Source organism: Molossus molossus, unplaced genomic scaffold (assembly GCF_014108415.1).
Source record: "Molossus molossus isolate mMolMol1 unplaced genomic scaffold, mMolMol1.p scaffold_m16_p_1, whole genome shotgun sequence".
NCBI classification, from domain to species: Eukaryota; Metazoa; Chordata; class Mammalia; order Chiroptera; family Molossidae; genus Molossus; species Molossus molossus.
The window spans coordinates 245,397,233-245,409,103 of record NW_023425344.1 but is presented as its reverse complement, the minus strand read 5'-3'; the positions used below and the strand labels follow the sequence as shown (position 1 = coordinate 245,409,103).

The window sequence follows — 11,871 nt, the reverse complement described above, 5'->3', positions numbered from 1 at the left end:
TTAGAGATACAGCACCGACTGCTTTGGAAACCAATAGCTTTGAGGAAGCACTCCAGGGGTCCACATGCATGGACTACATACACAGAAAAGGTGTGCTGTCTACATACACAGAATACATACTCTAGAGGATGGGGCAGCTGGAAGTGAATTAATAGTAACTACATTCAGGTTTTCCTCCCTAATGATCACTTATATGAAAAACAAATTCTTAATTATGTGAACTATCAATTAATATTAGGCTGTTGCTATTGGCATGAATTAACCAGAAGCGAGTCTTTTGTAAATGTAACCAGAGTAAATTCCTCAGCCAATCTTCACTTAGAGTCTTACTATATAAGTTTTAAGTAGTACCAATTATATCACTGGGAAAAAAAAAATACAAAGTCAGTCAAAAGAAACCAGCCAACTGTGAGATTGTGCTGTTGTTTTTTTATTGTGTTTTCAATGGAGAAATACATCATCTGTTTACAAAATAGCTCTTGAAAAATACAAGGAGTACAGATACTATAAAACAAAGCAAATCCAGTCATGAGACACTACGTACATCATGCGAAAGCAACAGTCTGATCTCCAGGTTATGAAAACTAGAATTAAAAAGTCACTACACAGAAAAGGTCCAAGTTTCCAGCTTGGCAAAACTTGGGTGCAGTTACATGAAACATTTAATAAACCGAATTTTTTCCCCAATGTGTAAACAAATGACAAGACTAAATCTGTGCCTGGCAATTTCAATCTAACTCTGAAGCTACACGAAACAGACACCTTGTACACTTCACCTGTTAGTATGACCATCTTTTTTCTGAGGTGGTGGGAGAAAGGGCAAGGTGACTGTGCAGAGCGAGGATGTGGGAAGTAGAAATGTAGACATTATAAAGTATGGTGAAAAGAAAGTCTCGATGCATAGCCTAAGGGGAAGACTATTCTCCAACTTTGGACAATTACTTTAGAAGGACAGGGAAGAGGTTAAGCAGCTGCAGTCTAACGTGAAAATGCACATGTGACAGAATGGAGCACTAGGAAGGATTCATAAAACATGCTCATCAGAAAAATGTTAGGTTTGCTTTGTCCAGATTTAAAAAAAGTAAGTTTATCCACATCTGGCATCCCTCAGAGCTCGTGAAGATGGATGTTCTGTTGCTTAATTATGAGGAGTTATCTTCTTTAAAGAGTTCCTAATCTACTGACAGGATAAAAAAAGAAAAGAAAAAGGAGGAGAGAGTGCTGACTAGATGTCAACCGAGTGCTAGAAATTATTTTTTAAATATTTCTACATGTAAAATTTACTGACAAATTTGGTCAACCATTTAAAAGTAAAAATTAGTTTAAAATTCTTGGAGAAAATGCCTTTTTGCCCACATGTTTAAAATTGAAAATCAACTTTACTACAGACAGTTCTGTGGAGTGTACCAACTTCCTCCATGGTAGAGATCGAATGGCCATTCAAGAGAGACACCACGTTCACAGGCATTGCTTTTAGTCGTCCTGAAGTTTCAGCCAGGGGACCAAAATTTAGTGTTCTGTGCAGTGTGGCACAGGGTCATTGGTTTCACATCACAGCTTAAGGAAATACTGGCATTTTGTTTTGCGTGAAATAAATCCTACCTTATGCATACAAGCAGAAAGGGAAAAAGAAAAATAAGGGGGAGGGAGCAGAAAGCTTTGTTTCAAAGACAACAGACTGAAGGCAAAAGAATACAGAGCTTTAATAAGCTCAAAGAAAAATATTTGCTGGCTGATCGCTGATTTATCTGCACTCTAAACAATTCTATAAATAAAACCAATATATCATTTCTTAATCATGACCCCCATCAAACCAAGTATTTCCTAATTATTCTTTCAATGTCAAATATATATCCTAGATTTGACATTTCACTTGGAAGGGTTACAGCTGCCTCAGAGGGACTGAACTAGACGTACTCCTAGCCATACACCACTGCACAATGGTATCCAATCTGAAGACTAATGGTAAAGGAAATTCTTCAAGAAAAATGAAAATCCATCAGGCTGAAATCTAAAATTAGTTCTACTTTCTAATAACAAAAATACATAAAAGTGCATCATCAGAATAAGGAGTTCTTATGCCAGTTTGTATCGCAAATTTTCCAAACAATGCATCAAACATAAACCCAATCCAGATGTCAATTATGGATACAAATATAGCTTGAGGTGTTTTTTTTTGTTGTTGGTTTTTTTTGTGTTTTTTTTTGCTTTTTTTTTTTTTTAAAGGCAGTAATTTTTTGAAATAGTTAATGCAACTGTTGCTAACACAATAATAATAGTACTCCTGGCTTCACATACTAACCTGGACTTCCGATCAAGTGCTGATTAGCCCAGTAAGGGAGGTCACAAAAAAAAACCTAAATCCATTTTCAGTCATGTCTAGTCTTGTACCCTCCATTCTCCTTTTTTAGCATTTGAAGACAACAGGTTGAGTTGGCAGATATTGTTAATGGACCCCTGAGGTTGTTTTTACCGATTCAATCTCAGTTTTATTGAATTCTTGATAACAGGAATAGGATTTGCAGGGAGAGCAGGGATATCAGAAAGGTCTGTACTGGATGTTTTCTGAGAACAAAAGCAAAGAACACAAGGTTGTTCAAAGCACTGTAACTTAACAATGAGATTACTTTCCCACTGCTTTATTCCTAAAGAATGGATGGGACCTTAGCATAAGAAATACAAAAATTTAAAGAAAATTGTCAAAATGGAATGCAAATAAATATGACTTACTATGAAATTATTTCTTCTACACTTATAGGAATATTTTATCAACATATAGAAAACTTAATTTCAAATACAGCTTGTATAAACACACTCCTCTAAGATCACCTATCATGTAATTATTAAGGTGATAACACCAACAGCTATAGTGTTGACTGGTACTGGAGCACCCCCATGTGGGAGAAAACTTCAAGTTCACCTTACACACAGGAGCAGCAGTTATCAGTAAATTTTTTATTTTCTGACCCTGTAAATTATGAAATTAAATCTAAACAACTCAGCAATAATTTGATACTAAATTTCAGGGAACTTTCATGTTAAAAATAAATTAAATCACAAGTCTTCTTTAACATTCAAAAACATAGAGATAAATATTTAAATGTTTTATTATGGAAAATTCCAAAAATACACAAAAGCAGAGAGCACTGCATGATGATCCCATGCATTCACTGTCCAGCTTCATCAACTGTCAAATGAAAGCCAACTGACTTGTCCTCCCACCTTCACTCCCGGATTATTCTGAAGCAAATCCCAGAGATCCTATCATTTCATCTGTAAATATTTCAAGTTTATCTTAAAACAATGATGATCTTTGTTAGACACAGCCACAATCTCTTAATCATGCCCCCCTAAAATATCCCCCTTATACCACCAAATATAGGGATGTATTTTTTTAAATCAACACAATCATTCTTTTAGAACTGTGTGGTTTTCCTTTCAATGGCTCTAGGAATCTTTTCATTGGAAAGAAAATTCTATTTCCTCATAAAAATAGCTACAAGGCAAACACCCATGGGTACTGATCACCATAGGGATGAACTCAATAAGACAAAACCATGAAGAGTTCCCTACAGAGGAATGTGTCAAACTGCAAGTCGTGCAACCACAATCGCAGGACAGTTGAAGTCTGATGAACAGGTCTGTCCATGCACTGACATCAAGCACAACACTTCCTAATGTTGTTTTAGTTAACCCCCAACACATTTTATTAAATAAAGGTTATGAAAATAAAAGACATTCCAGAAGAGTAAACATAATATTTAGAATATCTTTAGGGACTGTGACATAGGTTAACAGCCAGCAAAAACACATTTTAGAATTATCACATTAAAATAACTCTGAACCACAAAGCAGCAAAACATCCGTGTACCGATCAGCAACAACGGCAGCAATTATCTCAGGTATTTGTAAGGGTTAACCCGTTCGACTTCCAGTATTTACTTTGTGTCAGAGTTTGACCTAGACTTTGAAATATATTTAATTTGAAATAATTCAAGAAGAAAACATTTCACAAAATGGAGGTTCACAAATTAATGGGGGAAAAAATATTCTAAGTGCCTACTATATGTAAGGGACTGTCACAAGTAGAATTTCTAGGTGAAATGAAAAATTATTTTAAAAAACTATGGGTTACATTAAATTAATAATTAAAAATCAGAAGTAAACAGTGAGGCAGAAACACATTTTAAAAATAAAAAGATCACCCAGCCAGTGTGTGGCGCAGTGGACTGAGCATTGTCCCATGGACTGAGAGGTCCCGGTTCAGTTTTGGGTCAGGGCACATGACCAAGTTGGGGGCTCGATCCCCAGTAGGAGGCATGTGGGAGGCAGCCAATCAATGTTTCTCACATTGATGTTTCTCTCTCTCTCTCCCTTCCTCCCTCTCTAAATAATCAATAACATATAAAAAATAAAAAGATCGTATTATCCTTGTAAAATCCATAAAGAATGGTTTTTAGTTGTCTTAAATTTCACTTTGACCTCTAAATAAAGCCTCTATATGAACACTGCATGCTGTGACTAGTAAGGACTTAAATGATTAGCAATATCAAATGTGTAAAGGGATGAGTTAGCATCTTGAAAGTGCAAAAAAAAAAAAAAAAAAAAAGTTCCATCAAATCCTGGGCTCTAAACTACAACAAATACACTGATAGGCTAGCAAGTAATTACTTTCACAAAGATACTTTTATTAGTTTTCTGCATATGCTCATTTAAATTCATTATACCACACTAATCTTAACAACATTTATAAAACTCTCCTTGCTTTTCGCACTCAGTACCTGAGAGGCCAACAGAGAAGCCGCTGTCTGAACAGTTTCTGGTTGGGTTGTACTCGTCTCTGTATCAGGCTGTTCCTGTGAGACAAAGAAGAGGGGGACAGAGAGACTTAGAAAAGAATACAAGAACATAACTAGGTTTGGTGGCAAATGAAGTAGACATATTAGAAAACAGAAAGGATTAAGAGAAAGATGCAACTACATTACAAAATCATTTATTAAGCTTCATTATAGGTTATTACCCCATTTCATATACACGTGGTTTTCTATTTGCTTACTTAAATCTTTTAAGGCATGGTCAAAATATCTCATGACTTTCCAACAAGCTCCAATTTGGACATTTTAAGCAAACAATAATTAAAGACATGCACAGGCACATTATGAAACGTTGCCCAGACAATAATTAACAAAATATAAACTCAAGCTCTGAGCAATGTGAAAAACACAAAGTCCATCCAGTATTATTAAATAAAACTGCCCGAAAGCACAAAAATTGCTCTCACGCCTTTAATTAAAAGTAGAAACTGTCTCTAAAACATTGCTCCTTCCTTTTGGTTTCTCTTCCCATTCTCAATAATCAATGTACTCTGCCCTTATGTTTAACGAGGAACTATGGGGTGAATGAACCATGTCATTCCACTGCTCTAAACTTTTTAAAAGCAGGCTCTGGTTGGTTTGGCTCAATGGTTAGAGCACGGGCCCCCTTGGATTGAGGGTTTCGAGTTTGATTCCTGGTCAAGTCCACGTTACCTAGGTTTCAGGTTTGATCACCGGCCCCAGGAAGGGTCACGTGTTCTCTCACATCAATGTTTATCTCTCTTCTCTATCCTTTCCTCCCTACCATTCTATCTAAAAATCAACGGGAAAATATCCTCAGATGAGGATTAACAACAACAAAAAAAGGCAGTGCACACAAAAAAATAACACACAGATATATACACACAAATGAAAATTAAAAATGGAATTTCTATTAAAAAAATATAATAAAACAATGAAATAACAATGTTCTCCTCTGAAACTGAAAAGGGTACAATAGGATGATACAAGTAGAAGAAATGAAAAAGTGCAGTGTTTCTGTAGCACAGCCTGGCAATACACATCAAGATTTAAAAGGAAGCATACTATATTATATGACTCAGTAAAATTCCTCTTAAATTAATTATCCTAATGAAATAAACATAAATGGATGACAAGTATTTAACTATAGCCAGTACTATAGTAGGAAAGGACAACTTCTTTTTTTTAACAAAAACAATGGCTAACAATAAAAAACTGGTTGCATAAAAAATGTTAACTGCGCCCTGGCCAGTTTGACTCAGTGGTTAAGGTGTCAGCCAGCAGACCAAAAAGTCTCAGGTTTGATTCCGGTCAAGGGCATATACTTGGTTGCGGTTCGTCCCCAGCCCTGGTTGGGGCTGTGCGGGAGGCAACCAGTCGATGTATCCACCTCGCATCAATGTTTCTCTCTCTCTCTCTCCCCCTCCCACTCTATCTGAAGATAAATGGAAAAATGTCCTCTGGTGAGGACAAAAAAAATGTTAACTGCTTTAAGATAGCATTCTGTGCAGCCACTAACAATATTTTCTAGATTATAAAATGACAAAGTTTTTTCTTGGTTTAAAGAATGAATAAAAATTTAAAAGCAATAGGCATTGGTGTACAGACAACATCAAAACAATACATGCTAAAATATCAAGCATGGGAATCTGGATAATTTGGGGGAAAGAAGATTTCCAATTTTTCTACAAGGAGAAATAAGTTAAAAGCCTTTTTAGTACATTTCAATTTCTGGGAAAAAATGACATTCCAAGTCTACTATGGTTTGACTGAACTGGTTATCTCCCAGACTAGCTACCTGTTTCAAGCCCCATGCGTCTCAGGTTCTAGCCAGAACCTTCTGCCAAACACTAGTTCTCTAAACATACTATACTATCCCTCCAACCTGAGATGACCTCTCATTTTGGATTGCCAATAGTCCTATGTATCCTTCAAAGACTACCTAAAATACTGTTATCTTCCCTTTTTGACACCTTACATTATTTCTGCAGTCAAAAAATAACATCTAGCTCCTCTTGCCTCTCCCCACCCCTAAATCCTCAATTATTTTAACTTTCTTTAATAATGTAATTAATTGCTTCTGCCTCTTAGCTTCTGTACTTAATTATAAATTCTTAAAAGGTATGGAACATAGCTCACTCATCCTTCTATCCCATCAGGTGCCCACCAGATTACAATGTATCTAGAAGGGCCTCAAACGTGAGCAATTCCATTTCAGCATTATAAATTAACATTAAAAAGGGACACTTTTCTGAAAACAATACTGAAAATAGCCTATAGTACAAAATACAGTACAATATTCTAGACACATTCCTATCACATCTTCTGTCCTCTTAAATGTGTATATATTCCAAGGCTAAATTTAGTATACCTTTGTTTCTGTTTTATCATGTCCACTCAAAGCAGGACAGTTAGCATCTTCACTTGTTTCATCCTGTTTTTAAAAAAAAAAGCTTTATTCTCTAAAATGAAAAATTTAGATTACTTGCCAATCAATGCTTTAATTTATATAAATTTTTAAAATTATGAAATAATTTAACCTGTAAGATCAAGTATGGCCTTAATATAAATTACTGATTCAGTTAAATTTTTTTTCCATACCAATAAATTTAATTAGTATATTAATTTGTAGTTTCTGTCAAAATTAAAAAGAACATGACGAAATCTGTTGTTGATCACCACCACCTAAAAGTACATTCTCCAAAACCTATAAATTCATAATTTTTTATGTTTTTGTCAGAAAGAGAAAAAAAAAAGAATTCCTTAATTAAACAATTTAGGAACTTGTAATATGATCAACCTGCATTCTCAGAGAGTCCACCTCTCTTACACACACGCACGCACGCACACACAAAAGGTTCTAAAAAGAACATCCCTTTAACTTTCCCAAAGTTAATTAACCATAAAATACCCATTTAGTAAGACCTATTAAAATTCTGGATAGAAGGTTTGAGAAATGCCTTCCTCTGGTCTTAATTTTTAAATTTATTATAATTCTATTCTAAAAAACTCATTTTTTATAGAGGAAATCGGGGAAGCCAAAAACAGCTGTACTTTCCCATTCCTGCAGTGACTTGTTAATAAACATCACTTTCTTAAGAAAAATAATTTTGCCCTGGCTGGTTTGGCTCAACGGTTAGAGCGTCAGCCCAGGACCAGAGAGTCCTGGGTTCGGTTTCCGCTAAGGGCACGTACCTCGGTTGCAGTTTGCCCCCGGCTCAGGTTGGGGTCGTGTGAGTGGCAACCAGTTGATGTGTCTCTCCCTCTCTCTCACTCCCCAGCTATCTTTTCTGAAGATAAATGCAAAAAATGTCTTCAGGTAAAGATAAAAAAAAGGAAAAGAAAAATAATTTTGACACTAATTTCTCTGCTTTATTTACTAGGCAGAACTAAAATTTAATTTTAAATTGTTTTTAAAACAAGACATAGAAATCACAAGCTAACTTATGGAGTAGGAGACATTTAATTCAGTTATCAACCAATTCCAATAAGAACCTTATTTGTATTCCATAAACATACAGTAATTTAAATCACTACTGGGCAAATTTCAATTCTGACTGGATATGTGACATGAAACTATTGTTAATATTGGTAAATGTACTTAAACACACACACACACACACACACACAAATACACATGGTGACAATATAGTATAGTTGTGTTTTTATTAGTCCCTATTTGCAGAAGTATCTGTGGTTGACATGATACGCCTGTCACAACGGGAAGTAGATGTGCAGATGAAAGGAGGCTGGCAATCAATGACTTTTCACTGTTAAGTGACACAAATATGACTGTTCATTATAACTCTGTACATGTTTGAAGTTTGAAAAATAAATATATAGCATCCTATAAAAAATAAATAGCATCATAAAATTTAAAACTATATATATATTTTTTTCTATTTTTATTTTACATTCCTACCATTTATATATATTTAAAAAGCTTTAGCATGTGATGTAAATTAAGCAGAGCTAAACTACCTGGCAATACCTAAAACCCTCCTATCTACATACATGTTAGTGTATTATTATTCAGCATAATCTGTGTTTCTTTCTGATTTGCTAAAATTTCTAACACCAATTACTTACTAACAGAGAATAAACAACACAGTTTAGAAGAGCTTCAAGATTAGGGTATTTAGGGTATTTTTACCAATCTTCAAATTTAGCACCATCATTTTAGGCCTGGGCTCTAATCGTATCTCTGACTTTCATTAGCTTTATAAAAAGAAAAGCCAATGAACCTCAAGTTTCTAAGAAATGAGATTTACAACTAAGATTCTAACATCCCTTCAACAGCTTAAAATTCTGTTTTTATTAGTCAACTTCACAGAGCTGCCATAAGCAAAACCCAGACTGAAAAACTATACAGAACAAAAAGTTATAAGAAAAGAAGGGGAGAAACCTGTATTTTATAGAATGCTTGAGATATCAATCAACTGCTAAACAGATATTTTATTTAGTCACAGATTTAGAAGAAAAAAAAAAGACTTTAAAAAGAATCAACGACACAATCAGAGATATTTGGATACTGACTCGATATTTGGTATTAATGAACTGATTTTTCTAAGTGGATTACATTTATTTTGTTTATGCTTTCTTTTTTGTAACTATTATCTTTTAGATAGGAGAGTTTAAACAAACTAATGAAATGATATTTGGATTTTTTATCTAAATAATCTAAGTACAGGGAAAAATGGAAAAGGCTAGAAGAATTAAGGGTGTAGGGACTGGCCAAGTGCCTTACACCTGAAGCTGCATCATGGGTACATGGGTACATGAAATGATTCTCTTGTGTGCACATTTTAATTTTTCCATACTAAGTTTAAAATCTCGCCTGGAAAGTGTGGCTTAGTGTATTGAGCGAGTCCCATGGACTGAGAGGTCCTGGTTCAATTCCTGGTCAGGTCACATGCCTGGGTTTCGGGCTCAATCCCCAGTAGGGGTTGTGAAGGAGGCGGCCCATCAATGTTTCTCTCTCACGTCAATGTTTCTATCTCTCTCCCTCTCCCTTCCTCTCTAAAAAAACAATAAAAACATATTTAAAACAAAACAAAACTCTATATTCCTATTGCTTCTCTAAACTAGAGAAGAAACACGAGTGTTTTCTACCAAGGTAAGAGCGAATGAAATTACAAATATTGTGCTGGTAAATATCTGGTTAGGGCTCACAGAAAATCATTCAAAAATTAACTTCTTAACATTAAGGAAAACAGAAGGATCAGCATCTAGAGTTACGCTTACATATACTTTCCTAAGGTACAAAGAACTGTGAATTCTGAAATGCTCTGATAACTCCCAACGACAGACAAAATGCAGAGTCACACCAACACCAGGACATTCGAGGTGGATGCGCAGCACAATCCAGCAACACTGGACTTTCAGTGAAGATTCCCAGGGTCCCTGGTCAGCTCTTCCCCACCCACTCCCTGCCTCCAAAATGCTTTAGTCTAGGGTTTGGGTGCAGATGACTGAAGATGGGATGAAGTGAACTAATCCCCCTTCAGTGGTGTTTTGTTAAAAAAAAAATTAAGTTTTACACAGATACCTTAATAAACAAAATTATTTCCTTATTGCAAAAAAAAAGAAAAAAGAAAAATTCTCAGAACTAACTCCTGGAGAGTTTCTGATTCAGTGAATCTGGAGAAGGTCCTAAAATCTGTTAAGAGGGGGAAAAAAACCCTGAAAAAGTAATTATGATGAACATGCCCAGGGTTCAAAATCACTGCCTTTAGAGATAATTCCACAGACATAGATGGTTTTTCAGAACACGTTTTGAAATACACTGTAACCATTTTTCATTCACACTTGAAATCACAAGAGTGACAAAATTCATCAAATTATTCCTAGTTCATTAATAGCGACTATTTCCTAAAATAAAAAAAACTTCAGAATAATCTAGAGACTAGAACATTTTAAAATTAGAAACAATAATCTTTCTCCATTACAGATCATGAGAGATATTTTCTCCTCATTCTAGAGAAACTTTGTTGTAATGAATTAAGTTCCTAACCAACCGTCAGCCAAAAATCACAACAAAACTGATGTTTCAGACTGTCACCTCTGTGGCAGTGGTGAATGCCTAATGGGACATCAACACAAGAGTGACTCCAGGGGATCAATGAGACTGTAACAAGGCAATTTCTAGTCTAAGACACACACTAAAATCAGTGTCACTTTTAATGGTTTTCTTAAAACTATCTGAGACTCTGACAAGATAAACCATCCCCTATAAAAAGTTCAAGTATTGCTAGGACATTTCCTACAGGGTTAGAGAAAATCATCATTCAAGGTCCCAAAACTAATCTGATTTTGCAACTTTGGTCAATCATTCTGTAAGAATTCCCTAAGAACCACTTGCTTTCAGTGACCCTGTAACACCAAGTACAGTGTAGAAACCCCAAAATTCCATTTGGATCACAGAAACAAAAAACCTGTGTCCAAAAGGGCTATAAAAAATCAATGCACATAAGAGCCTGCTATAGGAGAGGGTACGGGGCGGTGCCGTGGAAGTCCATGCTAGGCTGTGCTACAAACGGGGCGTGCTGCCGCAGCTGCAAGGAGAGACACCACTTTAGAAAAGGCAGCTACTGAAAGAAGAGGGAGGGTGGAGAAACTATGGCACTACAGCACCAGCTAAAAATTCCCTAAAAGCTTTCCTTCTTGCTGCTTCTCAATTTTGGCTCACAAAGGTTTCTTTCCACTGGATTTTAAAGTAGTTAAACTGGTATTCTCATGGGTAACTAATACATAAATACCTCTTCTGTTTTGGTTTTCTTGGGACTCTCTTCTTTGTGAGGTGAGGATCTCCTCTTGACTCCTGCTGTAGTATTAGGTATTTTTGTTGCTGCATTTCCTGAAGGTCGTGGTGATGGGTTGACCAGGCGTGTTGCAGAAACCACTCTGGAGACCGCAGGCTTTGGTGGTGATGAAATGGCTGGCTGTGTGGCAGTTTGAGGAATGCTTTCACTCGATGTACCTAAGTAATAAGCATACATTGATACATAAAAATTAAATCCTATCACCATCAAGTTAC

The 11,871-nt window shown here is 35.7% G+C and overlaps 1 protein-coding gene across 7 annotated transcripts in view; it reads right to left on the bottom strand.

Moving 5' to 3' along the window:
• Window positions 1-414: 414 nt before the first annotated feature.
• Window positions 415-11,871, bottom strand: part of PAPOLA (poly(A) polymerase alpha) — a 68,979-nt gene continuing 57,522 nt past the window's right edge. For 5 of the 7 annotated variants that reach the window (XM_036241657.1, XM_036241675.1, XM_036241667.1 and 2 more), the window contains 4 exons: window positions 11,594-11,814; window positions 7,207-7,269; window positions 4,782-4,856; window positions 415-2,565 (listed from right to left, as the gene is read on the bottom strand). In XM_036241657.1, the coding sequence (XP_036097550.1) occupies window positions 2,470-2,565; window positions 4,782-4,856; window positions 7,207-7,269; window positions 11,594-11,814 (455 nt within the window). In that variant the 3' untranslated portion in view covers window positions 415-2,469. The remainder of the gene's footprint in view (window positions 2,566-4,781; window positions 4,857-7,206; window positions 7,270-11,593; window positions 11,815-11,871) is intronic. The other 2 variants (XM_036241681.1, XM_036241688.1) reach the window with 1 other exon arrangement.